This window comes from Corella eumyota, chromosome 2 (genome assembly GCF_963082875.1).
Source record: "Corella eumyota chromosome 2, kaCorEumy4.1, whole genome shotgun sequence".
NCBI classification, from domain to species: domain Eukaryota; kingdom Metazoa; phylum Chordata; class Ascidiacea; order Phlebobranchia; family Corellidae; genus Corella; species Corella eumyota.
The window spans coordinates 16,222,737-16,245,210 of record NC_137491.1 but is presented as its reverse complement, the minus strand read 5'-3'; the positions used below and the strand labels follow the sequence as shown (position 1 = coordinate 16,245,210).

At 27.7% G+C, this 22,474-nt stretch overlaps 4 protein-coding genes across 4 annotated transcripts; 3 read left to right on the top strand and 1 right to left on the bottom strand.

The window, feature by feature from the left end:
- The first annotated feature begins 58 nt into the window (after positions 1–58).
- LOC145742843 (mitoguardin 2-like) lies at positions 59–6,254 on the top strand. The gene is made up of 14 exons (XM_082560665.1): positions 59–254; positions 566–672; positions 1,029–1,193; positions 1,530–1,605; positions 1,826–1,936; positions 2,234–2,378; positions 2,644–2,749; positions 3,035–3,126; positions 3,286–3,392; positions 3,530–3,602; positions 3,997–4,182; positions 4,440–4,574; positions 5,129–5,299; positions 5,404–6,254. The coding sequence occupies exons 1-14, from the start codon at positions 106–108 to the stop codon at positions 5,587–5,589; spliced, it is 1,809 nt and encodes a 602-aa protein (XP_082416791.1). The 5' UTR covers positions 59–105; the 3' UTR covers positions 5,590–6,254.
- A 442-nt stretch (positions 6,255–6,696) lies between these two features.
- Positions 6,697–15,621, top strand: LOC145742523 (uncharacterized). Its single transcript, XM_082560297.1, has 15 exons — positions 6,697–6,821; positions 7,458–7,600; positions 7,683–7,836; positions 8,130–8,325; positions 8,707–8,840; positions 9,132–9,330; positions 9,782–10,021; positions 10,408–10,626; positions 10,955–11,116; positions 11,701–11,867; positions 12,291–12,429; positions 12,837–12,946; positions 13,151–13,371; positions 13,903–14,085; positions 14,413–15,621. The coding sequence occupies exons 1-15, from the start codon at positions 6,764–6,766 to the stop codon at positions 15,619–15,621; spliced, it is 3,534 nt and encodes a 1,177-aa protein (XP_082416423.1). The 5' UTR covers positions 6,697–6,763.
- Positions 15,622–15,724: 103 nt separating this feature from the next.
- Positions 15,725–20,464, bottom strand: LOC145742874 (4-trimethylaminobutyraldehyde dehydrogenase-like). Its single transcript, XM_082560706.1, has 10 exons — positions 20,265–20,464; positions 19,923–20,068; positions 19,686–19,815; positions 19,310–19,444; positions 18,823–19,019; positions 18,342–18,482; positions 17,329–17,517; positions 17,043–17,130; positions 16,460–16,598; positions 15,725–16,008 (listed from the first exon to the last, which is right to left on the bottom strand). Exons 1-10 carry the CDS (start codon positions 20,452–20,454, stop codon positions 15,798–15,800), a joined length of 1,566 nt encoding a protein of 521 aa, XP_082416832.1. The 5' UTR covers positions 20,455–20,464; the 3' UTR covers positions 15,725–15,797.
- Positions 20,465–21,005: 541 nt separating this feature from the next.
- LOC145742101 (mitochondrial fission 1 protein-like) lies at positions 21,006–22,265 on the top strand. Its single transcript, XM_082559861.1, has one exon. It carries the CDS (start codon positions 21,107–21,109, stop codon positions 21,566–21,568), a length of 462 nt encoding a protein of 153 aa, XP_082415987.1. The 5' UTR covers positions 21,006–21,106; the 3' UTR covers positions 21,569–22,265.
- The last annotated feature ends 209 nt before the right edge of the window (positions 22,266–22,474 follow it).

The window sequence follows — 22,474 nt, the reverse complement described above, 5'->3', positions numbered from 1 at the left end:
GTTACAATCGCTTGCAGGGGATTTTATCACGCTTTATTCTAAATAATCAATTGGTTAAGGTTAGGTTGTTGTGTTTTGTTTTAACGTAATATAAACAAATTAAAGATGAGCTGGGAGCCTTTGAGCAACGTTGTTGAAGAAATTGCTTTAAAACTTCCACAACCGAAAAATTTGCCGGTCAAGAAATCAATAGTTGTAGCTGCCTCAGTGAGCGGAGTATTTGCTTTAATCGTTTCAGCAATTTATTTCCGAAGGTAACTTTTTAAATATTTTTACTTTAAATCTCTTTGAGTTTAACTGTTTTTAATGTTTATGGTGTAGCATTCTTAAATCTTAAGTAAAGTGGTGTCGTAGTATACTTTTATTGGTGACCTGGTGTAAGTGGGTATTGTATTGGCTTTCTACATAAGGTTTTGGGTTCGATTCCTACCTCTTCGCCAAAATGCCCTAAAGTAAGGTGCTTGTAATAATCAAACAATATGATCATTCAAAATTGAACTCGGGGTCTTTAATAATCAACATGTGTGTTTCAAAATATTTTTTACCAAATTTAAATATTTCACAGAAAGCGACAAAAGAATTGTCCAAAAGAAGATGCAAGTGATACATCATTTGTTGGAAATTCCAAGCAACATAGAAAACTAAGAAATTATACTTCAACTGCAAACTCATGTATGTTTATAAGTTGTTGATGTTAGCTTTATACAATTTTGACTATTCCATTAAATAACCTATATTTTATGGTAACAGGATATAGGCCAATTTTAGTGCTAAACCTTTTTTAAGAACCAATTAACAGTTGAAAAACTAATTCGGACTAATTACTAGTTAACAGGCATTGATATATTGATTTTAAATGGGTTATATAAAGTTTAATATTGTTAAAAATTGAAAGTAGGTTATAGCATTATGAGACAATTTTATCAAAAAAAATTTAAATGCCATAACAAATTGCATATAATTAAAAACTACTTTACAAAACTGTCCCATTCTAAGTTTATTTTGAAACATAAACTATTGATTTTTAGCACCCAGTAGTGTAACAGCATACAGACGTCGCAGGCGCAGAAGAAGAAGAAACACTTCAACATCAACAAGTGTTGCAAGTTCAACAGTAAGCAGTTTAGACTTAAGTCGACATTTTCCAACTGATAAAAAAGATTTAAAAGAAATCGAAAAACTTTATCAAAATGGTAATTTTTTTAATATTAAATCATTTGGTTTTACTACATGAGGTCCTTGGTTTGATTGCTACTGCTTTTATGCTAAAGCACCCCTGCTAAGACGTTTTAAATGGTAAGATATTCTGCTAAGACAAAATTAGTCAGCGAATTAACTATTAGGCAAACACAAGGCTTGGATAGAGTTACTATTATTACCCTTTGTTTTTGCTATAAGGATGACCTTTACACATCAAGGACAAAAAAATATGATACAAAAAAAGGAAATATAAATGCTTTTGTATTAAGTTTTATTTTTGGTAGTCTATCTTCTGTTACCACATAGATAAACTTTTGAATTTTTTTCAGGAATTGATTCTTTTGAAAATGCATTTAAACAATGGGACCAAGCAACTTGTTTATTGCAAAATAACCCCAAAGAAAGGTTTGTAAAACATTTAGATTTTTTATGAACACTGGCTAATTTTTAAAACTAAGTGGTTAGCTGTTTTGAATATCTGGTTTTTATCTGGTCTTTATCTGGTCTTAAGTATCTAGTCTGGCAAATAGATAATATCAAATTATGATATGTCTCAAGACAGAACATTTTTTAGTCTTACCATTAACATTAACAACACCCTGTAAAATTTAAACTGTTTTTGCAGAACTGATGTAAACCACAGTTTACCAGTTATGTCAACTTGCCAAAAACTTCAATTTTATTCCCAAAAAGGAAGAATGTTAAGGGATGACAGAATTAGAAGTTTTTCATTCAAGTATGCTTTTGTTTTTTTGTGCTGATATTTATTAACAGCAATTATATTTTTTTATATAAACAGGAAGCAAATGTTATAAGCTGATATGTGTCACGTAGCTATTTTAATTTGAAAATTTAAAAAAGAATAGTATGACTAATTTTATTTATAGCAAAACAAAAAATAGTTTTTTGTTTTTAAAAACTTGTTTATAATATTTTTATAAAAGGTTTGTTGCACAAAAATTTATAGAAAATTATTTTAGTTTATATTTTTTTTTCTGTTAAAACCCCACCAAAATTGCTTTTATTTTTGAAGTTACAAAACTTCACCACGAGATGCTGTAATTGGAAGATCTTCATCATTTTCTGAACCTATTACACATAAGAAGTTGAACAATAATAATTATTCTCAATCTGAAAGTCACTTAGATGATACAGACACAACCTTATTCATTCCCCAGGTAAAATTAACCTAAAATTATTTTTTTTAGATTATAGTTTGTTTAAGTAATATGAAAATGCCAACCCTAACATTCCAATGGAATTTTTAAATTGTGTTATTTTTTTTAAATTTACGTTTTGTTAATAACCTCATATTATTATAACAGGACAGCATATTAATACTTACTAAAAAAAAAAAATTTTTAATAGCTTTACAATTTAAAATTCACATTTTCATTTTACCCGTAAGAAAATAAAATATTTAAATTGTATTTTAAAATTTAGGATGGAACGGAAACATCATTTGATGAACAGTTACAATCCATCGTCGAACATGCCAAAAAATTACAAGATGTTTTTGATTTAGTTTTGTATGATGACAGTGACAGTGGTATGTAAAATGTTAATATTCCATTGTTTATAATTGTATAGTTTGTAAATAATTATTATAGCCTATGATTTTTTTCATTTATTCATAATACACAAATATTTTTTTCTTGGGTTATTAATTTTGAAATAAATGTTTTTTTTTATGTTTATAAATTTTTAAACAAAATTAAACCAACTTGTATCACAAAAAAAAACAATTTCTTATATTCTTAGTTTAGCTAACATTTATAAAAAGATTTAATCATAAATAAATATTCTAATGTTTAAATGTGTTTTATTTGTATAGGAGATACTGATATGACTTTGACTGGGTTTAACGACACTCGGCATTCTGATGCTGATTCTGAATCAAACGACTCTTTCGTATCAGCTAGAGAAGTAAGATCGAATAAACATTATAAATTGAAAAATAAACTACCAATTTTTTGTTGAAGTGCAATTGAAAATAAATATTATAGAATTAAAATTTCAAAATTTTTATTTTGTTTTAAAAAAAATGGGTTATTAATTTTTTTTACACATTTTTATCTTTTTTAGTCTTGGGATACAAGGTCTATAGACTCCCAGCCAAATAGAAGATTATTTATGTACGAGGAAGCACTAGAGGCAGTAGACAGAGGGGATATTACCTGCAGAACTAATCGGTAATTATTTATTTAGCCAACTAAACTTTTGTTACATTTTGCCTGTTTTTTTTACCTGTGGTAATAAATTTTCACAGTTTTTACAACCTTATACTAAAATACAATGCTTTTATTTTATTAAAAACAAATTTTCTTAGATCTGATTTACTTGATTGTTTCTCTGATGAGGAATTTCTGGCAAAGTTGCATTGTGTTAGACAAGGTGTTGATGTAAGTGTGCCTATTATTTACCAATTGTAAATTACTTACTGGCTGCATTTTAAATCATTATGGTCCCAACTTGCAACTAATATTTGCCTGTGGTAGTTTACCAATGCATCATAACAGCATTGTTTCATATTTAGAAGTCCTTAAAATTTGGCAAATATATACTGCACGCTAAGCTTTATTTAGTGTATACTTATTACATATCTTAAAAATTATAATTTTATTATCTTTTCTTAAATTAAAAAAAATAGTTGCTATTGTTTGACCCTAATTTATAAGTTTAGTTATTTTATAAATGGTATTTGTTGATTATTTTTAAAATTTTAAAAAGGGTACATATTTGGAAAAATAGATAATTTATTTTTAAATACATTCCAATTTTACAATTTTTTTTTAGGTTATGTTGCAAGATATCTCCGTCCGTAATTGGTTAATTGAAACTGGTCGGTCTATGATAGAATGTATATTGTGTGCAGCAGAGCGTGGCCTTGATGACTTTCAAGATTCCTTTTCAAGCATGATTGATTATATTAATGATGTGGAGAACTGGAACCAAATTGAAAATGAATTAAAAGGAAGAAAGGTGAACTAAAATTTAATATTAAGAAATAATTGTAAATTTACTTTTATTTTATTAGTTCATTTGTAAACAAGTACAAAACTAAATTAATAATCTTTGTATAAATAAACTATAAAGTTAATTATGATTAAACATGTAAAGGAATTGAAATGTGATTTTTGTTTAAAATTTATTTATTTTAATGCTTTAATGTTTCATAAAATCATAACACTTTAATGTTTCATAAAATCATAAAAAATTAAATGTTCTTACTTAAACAGGTTGTTAAAATGACGTTTTATGATATAGTTCTTGATTTTTTAATCATGGATGCATTTGAAGACCTTGAACATCCACCTGGTCCTGTGGTTTCAATTATGAATAACAGGTGGCTGGCTTCATCGTTAAAAGAATCTGTAAGTTGATATTGAAAATTTTTAATAAAAAAAAATGCTTTAGAAACAATTTAAATTTAAATTTTGAGTTAATACATTATTGTTGGTTTGAAAAACTCTTGATGTTGGTTTAAAACCACATATAAAATAATCAGTGTAATTTAGTTAACCGTCTGTTTGTAAAATTAAATTTAAAAATCAATAAGTGAATGTTTTTTAAAAATCTAAAAAATCAATAAACTAGTTTGTATTATTATTATTACAACCTGCATAAATAAAAAATGAAAAAAAAAAACTAAAACAATCAATACCTTATGGATAAATACATAAAATGTGAATTTTTTTCTAATTTAAATTTACAAATAATTACAAATGCTTTTGTGATTAGGTTAAGTAAGAAAGTCATTTAATTTAATATATAATATATAACAATCATACCTAACAACATTTGTGCTATTGCTAATTATTATAATTATATTTTAAAAAAACAACTGGGTCTTGCTTCAGAATAATTTATACATCTAAGCACTTGTGGCAAGCTATTTCTAAACCTAATTGAACTTTATTTCCTTTAGGCCCTTACTGCAGCAGTGTGGGGTGTATTAAAAGCTAAAAAAGGTCGACTTGCTGAGCCAAATGGATTTGTGGGTCATTTGTACAGTGTATCAGAACATATATCTCCAGTGTTAGCTTGGGGTTTTTTAGGCGATGATGGAAGATTAAAAGAAATATGCACACGCTTCAAGGTAAAACATATTTTTAAAATGCTTACTTCATGTTATTTTTTTGGCGTTGTATAACACCTATTTTGATATAAGACTTATGTTTTTATTTTTTATTATATTTTTAGCAAGAAATTATTAGTTTTCTTCAAGCTTTGTTTAGTTTTGATCAAATACGTTACACCAACACTCAACAAATGGCTGACGACATTTTAATCCTAACCAGAAAACGTTTTGGTGTTTTGTTACAATTTTTGCAAAACTCGAAATTAAATAACAAACAAATTGTTGCAAATGGCGGTATTGGGTTTTAAAAAACAATCTATGTACTTGTTTTATATTATTTATATAGGATATCTGTTAACCTATGCACTTTGGTTTAAAAATTGATCCTTTACGATAAACTTTACAATAGGGTTATTTAGTCTTCCTTTTGTCTTGGTTATTTTGAAATATTAAAAAAAATAAATTGATTGTATTTGAACAACTGTTATTACTTGGACCTTAACAATTATAATTTTTATGCAACATGCATATTTTTTAATAGTACAGCTTGTATTGTAAATTGAATGTAGTTTTATTGTAAAGTTAATTGTATGCCTGCTGACTTTATAGCTTAATCAACATAGACATTTTGAAACAGAGATTCTTTGTACAAAAACACATCATATCATAATCTTATTTCGGGTATATTTAAACTAACAATCACTGTGTCTTAATGCTGGTGCTTGTAAAATTGCATATGATCAAAAAACAGTTTATATAGTTTAATATCGTATAGAACACAAATGTAATGCTATATAAAAAAATATTATAATTTTATAAACTTAATTGTTTTACACTTCTTCCAATCATGAAATTTTATGTGTGTTTTTTTATGTTGTATGTCAAGTTTGTTTTTTAATTTTTTACTGTTGTTTGTATTTTTTATCGTCCACTTTTACTGTTAAAGTGTAAAAAATTATAATAAAACTAGTGATTTATTTTATTTCAACAACTGTTTTTAATAAATTAGTTTCATTACCATTTTGTAGACTATTTTATTTATTTTTAAATATAAAATTATTGATAGTTTAATTGAAAGCTCTTTTTCCTTTTATTTTCTGAGAAATAGATTATTTTAATTATGTAAAAAAAGTTATTTCTATACATCTATTTTAGAAGAGGATGTTCTATTTAATATTGCTCTTTTAAAATTTACTTTTTTAGTTTAATTTTTACGGAAACTATTACTTCAAAAAATATTAGTGTATTGTTGTTAATTACATATAACTTTTCTGCTAAAAAAAAATGATTTGCAATGCAAGGCTTCTAATTTTAACACTTAGCGTAGTATTAAAAGGTAAGTTTAAATGTTATAAACTATATTGGAATAAGTGTTTTAAAAAAGACTTCGTTTTAGGGGTTCATGGTCAAAGTTATTGGAGTAGTTGGTCACCTTGTAGTGTAAGTTGTGGACATGGAAAGCAGTATAGACAGCATATCTGTATGGTAGAAAGTGAATGCAAAAAAGTGTCAAGACCATGTCATGAAATAGTCTGTCCAAGTAAGTCTTTTGGTGTTATTGATTAGGATTATATTTTAACATATTGTTTTTAATTTGAATTAAATTTTGTTTAATATTTTTGTACTATTTAGGTATTTTCTAGTTTAAATTACTAAAATTTATTTGTTTTATTACCAATTTAGATTATTAACCCATTGTGCAAATATATTTCACAAATATTAGTAAATCAACTATAGTTTTAAAATAATTCAAAACAAAATATATATATTTTTACAATATGATGCTAAATTGTAATAAATTTTATACTAGTTATATATTTTTTTTTTTGTATGTATCTTTATCCTCGATGTGGGAAAGTCGAATGTGCGACTTAAACATAGAGTAACATCAGTTACTCCGATCACCAGTCTTGAGTTGCCTGTAGCAGTTTGGGATATTATATAGATTATAATTGCCCAGTAATTGTACTGCTGATTAAGTGCTGGCTCAGCAGGAGTTTAAACCATTTATAGCGCCTTACTCAAGGGCGCTACAGCATGAGATCAATGGGGATTGAACCAACGACCTCATGTGTGGTGTAGCAAGTGTTCTTACCACTTCACCACGCTGCTGTACTATCTATTTAACTGCTACAGAAAATTTTAGTTATTATTCAAATTAGGTTTTTAATTTTAGGTTATTTATCATGCCCAAGGTTGCATTTTGGTGGAAATTTTGTGATGGATTCAAGCACTGTGAATAATGATCGGTGTAATTATAACAACAAGTTTAAACCTAATTTAAGCCAAAGTAAAAACCAAATCGATCTCCAAAAAGTGGTAAATAAAAACTATCTATTATTATTTGTAAAAATTATTTTTTTTAGTCTATCTTGTTTAACCCTTTTTCTTTTATATTAAGGATGGTCATTTTACAAAATACAAACCATCTGGTAGAAATTGGAATCCTGATGGAACAGGTCATTTTTATTTTGATTCCACAACCATAACTTCTTTCTGCTTTTCATTTAACAATTGTTCAACTGATGCTGACATTGTTGGGCTAAAATTCCAAGGTAATTTATGTTTTGCGATTTAGTGTTAATTATGTTAAATCATAATTAAGGAGTTAATATTGCCACTTCTCTTACACCTTTTTATACCTTTTTATTCTAGATAGGAGAAAAATGACTTTTATCCAAAACATTATTATCTTGGGCTGTCTTTACAATTATTGTTGAATATTATTGACCTATATATTATTTATTTTGTTTAATTATCAACTACTGCTTCATTTTTGGCTCGAAAAATGTTAATATCATCTACAATGCCCCACTTTAATTAAAAATAGACTGTTTGTTTTTTATAGAAACGAAAGTAGCCCAAGTAACAACCTTAGATCCAGACTGGCAAGTAATGGTTGAAATTTGGGGTCTTAAAATTAAAATTCCTGGAATATTAACTGCTGATTTTAGATCTGCAGCTGGTCAACAAGATGTAACAAGATTTAATATCAAAAATTTAGACAAGGGGTACTCGGTTGGAAATCTTGCCCGCATGAAGAGGTAATATAATTAAAGCAATATGAAGAAGTAGTGTAGTAAGATATATTTATATATATATACTTCGAAAATTTAACTATGTTGTTTTACCTTATTTAATGTTGTTATTAGGTTAGCATATTTGATGTATATACATATATTCTTGTTTAAAAAGGTCGACTTCACAGCCAAAATAAATGGCATTTTTTTTGGAAAGGCTTAATTTTTAACACTTATTTTTCTATTTTACAAATGACCTTTATGATATTTTTGTTCTGGGCATTTGATATAAATAAATTCTTTTGTTCCGTACTATATTTATGTGAAATACAAATACATGTTTTAAATTATCTGCAGTTGTAAATTTACTGATATGGCCAAAACTAATTGATTTTTTTTAATCAGCAAACTTGACAATATTAAATGGCAAAGTGATTATTACAAGAAAATTTTCAATAATGCAAAACAACTTAGCATATCATTTGTAATGGACAATTTCAACCAATTCACTAAACAGGGTAGAATTTCTGGAACTGTAGGTAACTAATAGTTGCACATTTTGTATTATAGTAGGAGTCAAGGTTAATACTAGAGCTGCCATGAATTCTACTTTTAAACCAGCCTTTCACATCAGAATAAATTAAAATTTTTAAATAGTTACTTTTTTTAGTGTAGCTAAATAGTCTCCTAAAAATAGTTTTAAAAGTTTTAGTAAGTCTAAGATTAAGAAAAACACATGATTGCTTTTTTATTAAAAAAAAAAATTAAAAACTACCGTTTGAATTAAATAATAAACTAATTAATAATAAAACTTAATTTGTTTTGTACAGGCCTTACTTCTAGTGATGATGCTGATGAAGTATATTCTGGTAGATCCCTTACATTAAACAAAGACACAAAATCTGCTCCTTTATTTGTAAACCAACTGCCTAAATCAATCACCTTAGATCTTTCTACAGTATTTGGCACAAATGAAGTTGGTGTTTTCAAGTCAAATCATGTTATGTTAGGAATCAAAATAAACTGCAGGTTAAAAAAATTAATATTTACCTTATGATTTCTATTAAGATTATTGTTAAAAATAAAGATTGTTACTTTAAAAAACACCCAACATTTTATATTTATATCGATTCTCGACAAAGTAAAACCGACTTAACAATCTAAACATACAGTTACAATGTTACCTCAACCCGGTCCTGATATGCATTAACCAATTTTTGGTATTAGTGACTTTGTAATATTGTTTGCTTACTATTTAAAAGTAAATACCAGTAGAACCTTTAGCAAATGCACTATGAAATAGAATTAGTGGTAATTAAACCCATGACCATATTTGATAACGCCCAATGCTTTAAACAAATACTCCATGCAAGCATTTTTAATATGTTATGTATAAATAAAATTCTAAATATTATACAATAGCCTATATTATATATACTTAAAAGTACAATCTTAAATCAAAAATTTTATCTTTGTCTAGATTTCCATTTTTATACTACAACAACATTTGTGACCATACTCTAACAACTACTACAGGGGAAACAGTTTACATTTTAGAGAAGCATTTATCATTAAAATATTTAGACCAATCTGGTTATTGGTATACAAAATTTGGGGGAGTGATTGATGTCGACTTATCTCACATTCCAACTTATGCTTTTGATCTTATAAAAAATCATCAGCTAGTTTTGATAAGAAAAATTAAATTCTTTAACTCTGGGTAAGTGCTCACATTTTAGTCCAATTGTTTTATTTTGTTTTATTCTATGATGACTGTAATTTAACTTTTTTCACAAGACTTATACTTTATCAGTCAAATGTATGAATAAATTGATCATAAATAAACTGCCTAAAATTGTGATTTTAGCACTGGGTATCAATGTACTGGGTATAAGATTTAACTTTGATTGGCTTTATGGCTTGTGTATTTTTAAATGACAATACCCACCATTGTAAAATTAAAAACTACTCAATATAACACAAGTTTTTCTACAATTAGTCAAATAAGCTGGGTTCTTAACATCAGGGCTAAATTAATATGATACCTATACATATAAACTGGCTATACATTTTTAACCTGTTTAATATATATAATGTATTATTTAGTGCTTTTTCTTATCGGATAATTCTTAAAGAACCAAAACATGGGATTTATATTGGAGTTTTTAACAAAGTTGTCAGAAGATTAAATGTAGGACAGAGCATTGATGTTGTTACATTTGCATCAAAATTTGGAAGACCACTGATAGGTTCTGAAATGGAATTTTTAATACCAGTTTCAATGATTGATAAAAGTAGTGATTGTGGCTCTTTTTCTTGTAATAGGTAAACGTCAAAATTGTCTTAAATTTTTTAAATTTTATTGTTTTATAATAAATGCAGTATTTATGCTTAAATAATTTTAAAAGTGTATTTCAAATTAACTACTCAATAGCCTGCCCTACTATCGGGATTTTAATTGTTATAATATAGTACCAACTTTCAACTAACGTTTTACTGCAATAAATAGCCTAACTACATTATATACACTAAACTTCATTATATAAAGATGTAGCCTATAAAATTGGCTTTAAATATTACCTGTTAAAAAGTAATTTTTTACAATCATATACAATTTAAATCCTATTTATTTAAAAATTTAACTATTTTTTAGAACTTTAGGTTATCCGAAAGATGCAATTTCATTGGTCAAGAAAACTTATATAACCAACCAAAATGGATTAATGAGCTTTAAGATTAAAGGAGTAAAAAGTCCCGGAACTCCTAGGGGTTGTAATATAGATGGCCAACTATACCCAATGCACCTAATTTTGAGGTAAAAAATTAGTATTTTCAAATTTGAGCTAATGTAACAAAGAACTACTTGAACTTATGGCTACCTTATTACCATAGGTGGGCACAGTTAACCAAAAAAAACAAACTTTGTTTAATGGTAATTCGTTACACAATACTTTAGCTTTGTTAACTATAATTAGTGAAATTAAATGCAATGTCACCACCTATCACTCTTACCCACACTGCCTAATCCAATCCCCTATTCCATCCTAACTAGCCCATTTTTACCCACCCCTTACCTCCCTTTCCTAGCTAACTTGCCTTACCTTGATCCTGATTATCCAATCCCGTAAGTGAAGAGACATCCATCCATAGAAGGAGCTCTTTCCACTTGTCCAGCAAAAACAGCTTTCATCTAGAGAAACAAAATAGGGAATAAATTATTATCACAAAAAGTGACATATAACTTAAACCGTTTTCATTTGTTACATAGGGCTGTTAATGAAAACAGAAAAGGTAAAAGATGCAAATAATTAAAACAAGCCTGCACATATGATCTCAAAAGATGTGTCATAAAATGTTATTTGCATTTGAAAAATAATGTAAAACAATAAATGTTTTTAGGTACAAATTTGGCGAGAAAACATACACATATCTGCAGAGTGATACATCATTGACCCCAACAAAAGATTTATTTAAGGCTGACCACTACTTCTCAACACAATTTCCATTTTGGAGGTTGTTTGATGCAGTTGATGTAAAAACTTGTCCTACTTGGATGGATGTAAAAGGTAAAATTATTGTTTTAAAATTTTTTGGAAATATTTTATTTTAAATTAGGTTTGGTGATAATGCAATTTTGTACTGTATAATAAAGTTTAAATATTTAATTATTTTGGCATGTTTGAAATTATGAATTTAAATTTGGCATTTTTTGACCATATCAATGTAAAGTTAATTTTAAACTTCTTTTTGTCACTTTATTAGATTTTTAACCCAGCTAATTTCTTAAGCAAAACTTATCTAATAAAAAACTACTGCTTTGCTTAAATGTAACTTTTATTATCAACAATTTTACTGCTTTGCTATTGTTTTAAATAAGCCTATAAATTTATTTACCATCAAACATTGTTATTTGTAAAAAATTTATAATTATATTCTAGGCAACTTAAATTTCAGTTCCTAAACCAAATTTACCAAAACGTTTATTGCAGAAATCTTCCTACAATATTACAACTTATATCCTGTGATGTCGAAATATGGAATTATTGATTTACATTCATATCAAGAAGTTAAACAAAAAATAATTCTTATCCAAACTGCAATGTTTGAAACCGATTTTACTGATTCAAGGTAAAGCTAATGTTTGATATATTACTAGCTTAATAAAGTTTGACATATACAAATAGTAATTAAAGAAAAACATTTTTTTTTGTCAAAAAACCCTAACTTGCTAAAAAAAAACTTGAGACTGGGTCAGGGTAACAAATTTAACCAATGTTTAGACTGTGAAGACACTTACATGAAAAAAATTATTAATTTTAGCCATCCAAATTTTTCGATAAAATGTTTAAGATTTTAGAGTTATGGGTTGCTATTAACATTGTAAAATTTAATTGATTTACACAATATTGAAATAATTCATTCTATACCGTATTTAAAATAATTTTAATAAAATGGGGCAATCAGATTTAAATTATCAGAAAAATTGTTCAGTACAGAATATCTTTCTATTTGTTAATTGTTTACTTTTTTTTCAGGTACATGCCTGCAACTAGGGATCTTTCTCTAAGCAAACAAAAGTTAATCTGGAATTGGATGACATGTGGAATGGAGTTTACAAATGAAGATAAATATGCAGAAAAAACTGGTAAATATTAAAAGCTGTAAATCAGGTTTTGTGTATTTAAAAAAGGTTCAGAAAGTTATAAAGCTTTATTATATATTGTAAAATGTGAAAAAAGGACCAATTTAATACACTAAAATTAATTATAAACTATGAATTTACATAAAGTTACAAAAAAAAATTCTGCATTAAATTTTCGTAACTATTTTAGTTATTTTTATTTTTTAGATAAATGTTCTGCTACTGAAATGACAGAGATGTTACAAAAAATCAAAAGAATGATACATCAAGCTATTATGGTTGAGTTAACAACCATACCACCTTACTTTACTGCTTACCTAAGTTTAAAAGTAGAAGAATCCAGAAATTTTAATGTTGCAAGAATTCTCAAAGTGATATACACTGAGGAAATGCAGCATATGACCTTTGCAGCTAATCTATTAAATGCTGTAATAATTTAAATATTTTTCTATCTTACTAAATTTTTTTTCACTAATGTGTATATATTTTAATATTACATTTCATTAGGTAATTATATAAAAGACATAATCTAAATGTTAGACATTTTAGTTTTTTTTATTTCAGGCCTTCTTTACATCCTCAATATTGGGTAATTTTTCAGTCTTTAACTGATTTTTTTTAAATATAGACTATTTTATTTCTTAAGTTTGGCTGACTTCACTGCCTAACTGTTGGGCACTGTAACCCCGCCCCATACTTTAGCTGCCTTTGACTATTTAAGGTATTATTCATCATTCCTGTTAAAAAGTTTTTGGCTTGGCGGTGTTTAATAATGTGATGGTGCCTTGGATGCTATGACACAAAACAAGGATGCTATGACACAAAAAAAGTACATATTGAACAGGGATCTCATGTTAAATAATTAGGTGTTCTATCCTTGTATCTACATCACTATAACTGTTACAATACTCTATATAACTTTAAAACATTTCAATCATTTTTTTTTTCTTTTTTGCCAGATGGGTGGAGTTGTAAATTTAACCAATCTTGAAGATCTTCCAAGTTATCCAACCTTGTTAGGAAGTGGAGAATATTTTGATTTAGCTCCAACTATATATGCTCCACTACAAAAACTTACACTGGGTTTAGTAAAAGAAGTTTTCGTTGAAATTGAAAAACCCTCACCATTGGAATACAAGCAGGTAAAGTTAAACATTTTTAAATAATCTAAACATTACATTTTAGAGTTTCTGTAAAATTAAATATTATGTTATAATGTGTTTTTAAATTTTTATTAATGTATAAAGATAAATGTTACAGTCTAAAAAAAGTGTTTTTATTTAGGTAAGCTTAAATTACTAGATAACAAGTTTATAAATAGCAAAGTTTCTTTATAATGGTATCACTATCGTTCAAATATCTTGGTTTAAAGACCTATTGTTTAATATTTTACTATAATAACCAGTATACAACTAGTTTGTGTTTAAAATTAGGGAGGTCACAATCACTAGTATTTCTTATTTTTACAGGAACTAAATGATATAGCAGAAATTTGGTCATTGCTACATTCTGAAGGCAGAAATAATAGGCCTAAGATACTACACCTATTACAACACCACTTGAACAAATCATCCAAGAATAAAATCAATAACTTTAACCCTAGGATTAAAAAAGTTCGTTTTGCAAATGAAAATATAAAAGATTGGTCCGAAAAGTCCGAAAAATTAAAAATGTGGAAACAAATTAATCAGTATGCTGCTCAGAAGATCAAGCCCTCTAATATCCTTATAACTTCAATTGGATCATTTTACACTAACCTTATCATGCACCTTACCTATCTGGAATCTTGTGAAAAAATAAACTCACTGAGCAATGGCGATACCAACATTGAAAGTAGTATTTTTATTGGAGACATATCACACCAAATTAACATCTCGTATTGCTATAACCCTGCCATGTTTTCTGCTAAAAAAATTTCCAATGGATTTCTTGAATCACAGTGGAAACAAGAAAACCTAATTAAGTCAAAATCCCAGTTAAGTTATATTGCGAAAGACGTTATCAGAGATCCACTGCCTAAAAACTGGTCTTTGCCTTTACCTATATTCCCTATTTATGATCTAACAACAGCCATTGAAGCAGTTATTGAGATTGTATATGAAGGGGAAGGGGCCAGTCCATGTTCTGCTTTTACTAATTCAGATGCCGGACATAAACAATACGTATCCCCTACTATTTCACATTATGTTCAGTTTCTTGAAATTGTATATGGTCGATCACTTGTTAAGACAAAATATCAACCAGAAATTGGAAGCAATATCAAGTGTTTACACCTAGGTTCTGATGTCTGTAACATAACCAAAATCGAGGATAATTATTGTTTTATCGGTGATGAAATTGATTTTTATCCTGACGGAGTATGGCCTATTATATCTAACCCAACAGCGAATATATATGCAGAGGGTTCTGAAGCCAAGTCTTTAAATGATAGGTTTAATTTACAATACACAAGACTGCTTTGGTGTTTACAAACTGCATTTGGTGGCCAACCACAGCAAATGAAAGCATGTATGTCTGATATGTATGATCTGGTGATCATAGGTAAAAAGCTTGTAAGGACCCCGATTGTTGAGAATAAACATTTGGCGCCTAATGAAAAATCTTGCAAAAAATGCCATGCTACTCCGACATGGGAATTTATTAGAGGTTCGAACGAAAGAAACGGATTACATACTTGAAAAAAAGGCAATTGCTGCATAAAATTATAAAAAAACAAAAAACGAATCAAAAAAATTACAGACTGTCTGTTAAATTTGACATGTAACAGTGAAATTAGAAGAACAGTGAAATTATTGTACATTTACGATTGCCATTTAGATAGTAATAACACTTTACCCTATTTACTGCAGTTTATTTATGCATAGTAACTTTCCATTTTGCCAGTGTTTACATACACAGACTTCAACTGTGTAAATTCTGAAATGGGAGCTACCCCATTTTCCTTGCCTATCCCAGATTTTTTGAACCCCCCAAAAGGTAGTTGCATTGGATACATGTTAAAAGTATTAATGTAGCAATTGCCGGCTTGCAATTTGGCAGCGCACCTATGTGCACGATTTAAATCCCTAAAAATAAAATACTATTAATTAGGAACCGTTTTTGCTGAAAATGTTAGTGTTGTTTTGTGTTGCTTTATTTAAAGGATTTTAAACAGAAATTGTGTTCGTGTAAAGATTTTTAGAAAATTTCGTGAAGTTATGTTTTTTAGAGAAATTTAATATTGGTAACATGACTGCATGACCCTAATATAATCATGTAAAAAAATGTAGTTTTAAAATGTTTTTGACACAATATATGTAAACGAGTTTTATACTACAATTATATTATCATAGTTTTTTAATACTCTTATTAGCTGTGTGTTTTTGTATAGAAAAATGCAATGTTATGTAATTGCGTTTTATTATATTAAGAAAACCAATATTGAAAAGGTCATAACTTTTGTTTAATAATAGAATATTTCTCTGTCTTGTGTACAGAAATTTTGTAATTTTTTTAAAATTTGGATAAAATTCTCACTTTGTAAATACTCCGGATGCGAGACCGAAATCTGTGTTATTTGCTCTTTTCAAGACTTCTTCCTCATTGGAAAACGAATAAACATTCATCACTGATCCGAAGACTTCTTCTTTGGAGATCTCCATGTGGTCACCTGGTTCTGGTTATTGGATAAAAAAGGTAAATTGGTCGTTGTTCAGTATTGGAAAAAAAATCTTTATATGACATGTCCAATTTTTAGCCAAGCAAAATAAAAAACTGCTGTTTGTGGTGTGGGGGTAATTATCAGGGGCAAATATTAGTTAAGAGTTGCGATCATATTATAACAACTAAAATATATCGATCAGTTTTAATAAAATAACGTTTCGCATAACTTATACACACAAATTTGTTACAGCATTTAGTTTGGCCTATACCATGTTCTTAATTAAAAAAGCGACTTAAAATAGTTTAAATACAGCTGCACAATTTGGTTAAAATTAATTTATCATGTTAAAATGATACATAAAAAAAATTAATTTTTTAACCCATTACTTAAAAAAGTTATTTTTTTTTAAATAAGAGTAAGTTACTATAAAACCGTAACTTTAGTTCACAAACTTACTTATAATACATGGGGTAACATAACTTCCACATTTCAGATGTTTCTCTTCTATTTCAACCAATTCACCTCCATATAATATTTCAGCACCCTAATTATATATAACCAATATAAATCTTAGATATACCTGTTTTAAATAACATAAAAAATCAAAATATGATTTAAAATTTAAACTGAATATGGTATGGTAAGTAAAGACAAATAAAAAAAGTAATTTGTTTAAAAACAACCTTTAATTTTATTTTTCCCAAAAATCTATTAAAGTAAAAACCAAAAGTTGTTAATTTACTTCTTTTTTTGCTCTTTCTATAAAGCCCATCACTCTATTTGCATGTTCTTTATTAATCATAGAACCCATAAGGGTGTCATCTGAATGTGGGTCTCCATGTTTAATTGCTTTTGTTTTGTTAATTAAGATTTTCACAACTTTTTCGAATATATTCTCATGGATATATACCCTAGTTCCATTTGAACATACCTAAAGGTAAAAAAGTAGTGTTTTTTACATAAATAAGTAAGAAAAAATTTGGGTATAAGATAGTTTTGTTAAGTCAGAGCAAAGGATTAAATATTAACCATGTCAGTAGAAAATGCAAAATGGATATATTTATTTTAATATTTTTATTACTTCTTCTACATATACATTGTATTAGGTAAACTGTGTCACATTTATTTATTTTTTTTTGTATATATAATTTATCCTCGATGTGGGAAAGTCGAATGCGCGACTTAAACATAGAGTAACAACTGTTACTCCAACCCAGTCTCAAATTGCCTGTGGCAGTTTGGGATATTATAGATTATAATTGCCCTATAATTATACTGCTGATTAAGTGCTGGCTCAGCAGGAGGTTATACCGTTTATAGCGCCTTACTTAAGGGCGCTACAGCAGGAGATCAGTGGGGATTGAACCTATGACCTCATATGTGGTGTAGCAAGTGTTCTTACCACTACACCACGCTGCCGGTGCAATAGTTTAATTACCGCCCTACAGGCTACATATTAAATTAAGTTGTGATATGGACACAATATATATCTGCTAGTGATCATTTATCTGTTTACTACAAACATGTTTTATTTTATTTTAGAGGCCCATCAGTTAGACATATATTTATTATTAAATAAGCCTTTTTATTTATGTGAATACTATCAGTTAAGATTATTTAAGTAATACCATACAGGTTCTACACTATGCAGGTCAACCCTTAACCTATATTTGATGTGTAAATATTTAATTACCTAATATTAGAGTGGCTTAAATAGTACACAAAAATTTTGTAACTACAAGTGGTTTATCTTACTTGTCCTTGTGATTGAAAGTTGGCCATCATAATACCATTGACTGCATTATTAATATCACAATCATCAAATACAATAACTGGTGATTTTCCACCTAATTCTAACACAACTGGTTTGATCCCGTCTGCACAACTCTTCATTACCTAGTTGAAAAAAAAATAAATTAAATGTTTATATATACAAGTGTTTCAGCAACTGGGTTTGTGCTATCTTATTTACACACAGGCATAAACAATACTAAATCTTAAAAAGTTTAACATGTTTGTAAGTCCATTGGTAACGAGTAGCATTATAAACAAAATAAAAGTACTTTTCTTAAGGGTTGCTGAACCAAAATCATATCTTAATATTAAGTGTTGGATGCTTAATATATATTTGGAAAACAAATTTTTAATAGCCTATAGTGTATTAAGCTTATTAAACATTTATTAATAAAAATCTGCCTTTTATGGCTAAAAATGAAATTAAAATTAAATTTGCAACCTTTATTCCAGAAGCTACACTTCCAGTAAATGTGACTGCTGATATATCGGGGTGAGAAGTCAGGTAGGTCCCACACTTTGCACCCCCTTGCACTACGTTGTACAATCCTTTCGGTAACCCACTTTCTTCCATAATCTCACCCAACATCACAGCGGTAAGTGGGGTAAATTGAGAAGGTTTAAATACAACTGCATTACCTACATAAATAATATAAAATTTATTTGTCTTTTAATTATGTTGTTAAGTAGGTCAATAGACCTGGTTACAGGAATATAAATCTTTAAGGTAAACATGTGTAGCATGTAAGACCAATAAAACTGTACTACTTGTACCAAAAATAACAATTACTACCATTGCAGTACCTAACTAAAAAAATCAGATTTATTGGTGAAGTGTTACCATATAAATAAGTGTTACCATATAAATAACCTTTACTTTATTAAAGTTTGGTTGTAATTGGTGTTAAAAATTTTTATTTAAAAATTACCACATGCTAAGGATGGTGCTGCTTTCCATCCAGCCATCTGTATTGGAAAATTCCATGCTCCGATGCCACCAACAACACCAAGTGGTTCTCTGCGTGTGTATCCAAAGTTTCCATCACTAAATGTGTGATGTTCGCCTAAAAATAAAACATATGACTGATCAATTTTGAGGTTAAAAATAAATGTTAAAATTTTTTAAAATACCAGTAATTTTTTCAATCAACTCAACAGTTTTAAAAAAATCTTATAGCCAAACTTTATCTTATGATAGTATTTTATGAAGTTTTTTAGCCTAGATTATATATTTTGGTTAAAATTTGGACACATGTTAAGTAAATAAATTTTATTGAAGTAGCATAATTCTTTTTTTATTCTTACCACAAATTGTTGTAGCTAAACTTCCATAGTAATCCAGGGAGTCAATACAGGTTTGTACATCAACTCTTGCCTCAATAATCGGTTTTCCTGTATCAAAAACTTCAACACTAGCAATTTCTTCTTGCCTTTGCTGTTAAAAAAATATTTTTTTTAACAAAACATAATTTTTTTAATTGACAGAAAAACAGAAATTTTTTTGTGTAAAACTATTTTACTTTAAAATAAGTTCAATAAAACCTTTATCAGTTGTGCTGCATCTTTGAGTATTTTCGACCTTACAAAACCATCCGTTGCTCCCCACTCTTCTTGTGCATTTTTGGCACATTGAACTGCTATATCAACATCTTTTCTGCCACATTCTTGCATCCCACATATTGTTTTACCTTGAAAATTAAGTGTTTTAATAAAAAACTACTTAAACTTGTAAAAGAATGTTTACTAAAAAATGTTTGTTGTTTACTTTTTTATATATTTTAGATTCAAATTGATTGCATTATTTTTTTTAAAATATATTGGCCTGTTGTTGTATTTAAAATAGTAATTTTTTTTTTACACAATAAAATTTGAGTTTAATTCAACCTGTTGCAGGCTCTTCTACGTTATACAAATCTCCTGTTGGATTAATACATTTAACTCTTTCTCCATTAATGTAATTTAATGGTCTTGTTTCTGTAAAACTTCCGCTAACAATAGTTCTTATTGCAGTTGATAATAACTTTGAGCTTTGCTTTAATTTCACGCATTTTCGTAGTTGTAAAAGATGTAACATATTACAAACAATGTTAAAAAATATATAAAAAAAACTATAGCCTATTCTAAAAGGAAAAATATTTTTTTTAAATATATTATTTGGTTGCTATAGCACAAGACTTAAAATATAGCAAATTATTGCAAAAAAGTTAAAAAAAATATTTAGCAATAGTGAAATATTATTAAATACTAACCCCATACCTAACTACAACTTAATTATGGTTTTAGTTCTACGTTTTTTGTCATCAAGAAATTTTTGCAAAAAAATCGAATAACGTGCGTGTAAATAGGGTAATCCCCGCTATGTCAACAAAAACTAGCGGCATAATTACTCCATAGAAATGGTTAAATTTTTTTGTTTAAAAATAAAAATGTATGAAAAACATTTGCTATAGTAGATTAAAGTTATAAATTGTTTGGCTATTTAAAAATTTGTGACCATTTAATTAAAATTTTTGTTTAAATAATGTACCATAAATTATTAATTATATTGCATTTTTTTAGATTTTTCCGCTGATTAATATGCCAAAATGCCGTCCCTTCCGCATTTCACCAGTTGTTGTCATCTATTTTGCATAAAAGTAAAAAGATTCATACTCACATGACTTAATAAATAAGCTATGCATTTTATTTAATAACAGTAAAAATAGTCACACTGAGCATAAGGAACAATGGATATAGTTTTAAACGATACGATTTCTACCGAGGAGTTAATGAACTTCGAGCGCAAGTATAAGCAGGAGGAATTAATGGGAGACGTGTCAAAAAACACGCAATTCGAATACGCTTGGTGCCTGATAAGAAGTCCGTACAAAAACGACTGGAAGGATGGAATTGAACGACTAAAAAGCCTCTTTGACAAGGACAAAGACGACCACGCCAAACGAGATTATCTTTACTATATTTCAATAGGATATGCTAAGTTAAAAGAATACGAAAAATCGTTAGAATGTTGCAATGGTATATTACATGTACAACCACAAAACCACCAAGCCAAACAGATGAAGGAATTTGTGGAGAATAAAATGAAGCGCGAAGGATTAGTTGGAATGGCTCTGATCGGAGGTGCTGGATTAGTTGTTGGCGTCGGAGCAGCAGTCATAGCTGCTATTGCCGCTTCAAAGTCTCGCTAACATTTAATATTCAAACTGATAATAAAAATTATGAGACTCTAAAATTGGTTTTACTAAAACAATAAGTTGCACAAATAGCACTATTTTAACTACTAACTTTTCAGTCTTAAATTTTTTAAAGACAGATATAAATTAAACTAATCGATAGCTAATGTTATTATAAAAAATTAAAAAAAAATATTTTCTAACTTTTAAGTTAAATTAACTTTGTGTCCTGTTTTTGTTACAACTTTTGCTAAACATAGTTAACATCTTATAAAGTGTGTGCAAACTTTAACTTTTTCTCTAAACCCTACTTTTTAACACTTGCTTATTTTTTTGACGCGGTTAGCTGCAAAATTGAGAATAGTGAGATTAATTCAGTTTAATTTTTTTAAAAAAAGAAAGAAGGGTTAAAATTGTGTACGACAAATTAATATGCATTTGTTATTGTTTAAATGTAGTATTTTTACAAATTTGCTGACTGTGAAAAAAACTGTCTTGTTAAGTAATGTAAAATTTAAAAAAAGTTTAATAAAATTTAATATTAAAATGGTTATTATTTTCATTAAATTGATTCTAAATACACGGTAATAGACAAATTTTTATTGTTTACATGTATTTGTAAGTTCATGAAAAAAATTTACTGAAATTTTTTAAACTTTTGATAAGCTATTAAAATTTATTTATTCTTTTTTTTAAATAACAGTTTTGTTAATGTAATCATATGTTGTCTATTTAGATATATTAATATAGGATTAATTTTATAAATTTTTAAAATGCTTTTAAGAAGAATTATAATCTTTCAAATTATTCAACTAACTTACCTGTTATCATCATATTATGTGAATGGACAAAATGCCGATGACCAACAATATTTATTTCTAAATCAAACTGTTTTATCAACTGATTTTATCGATTTTAAAA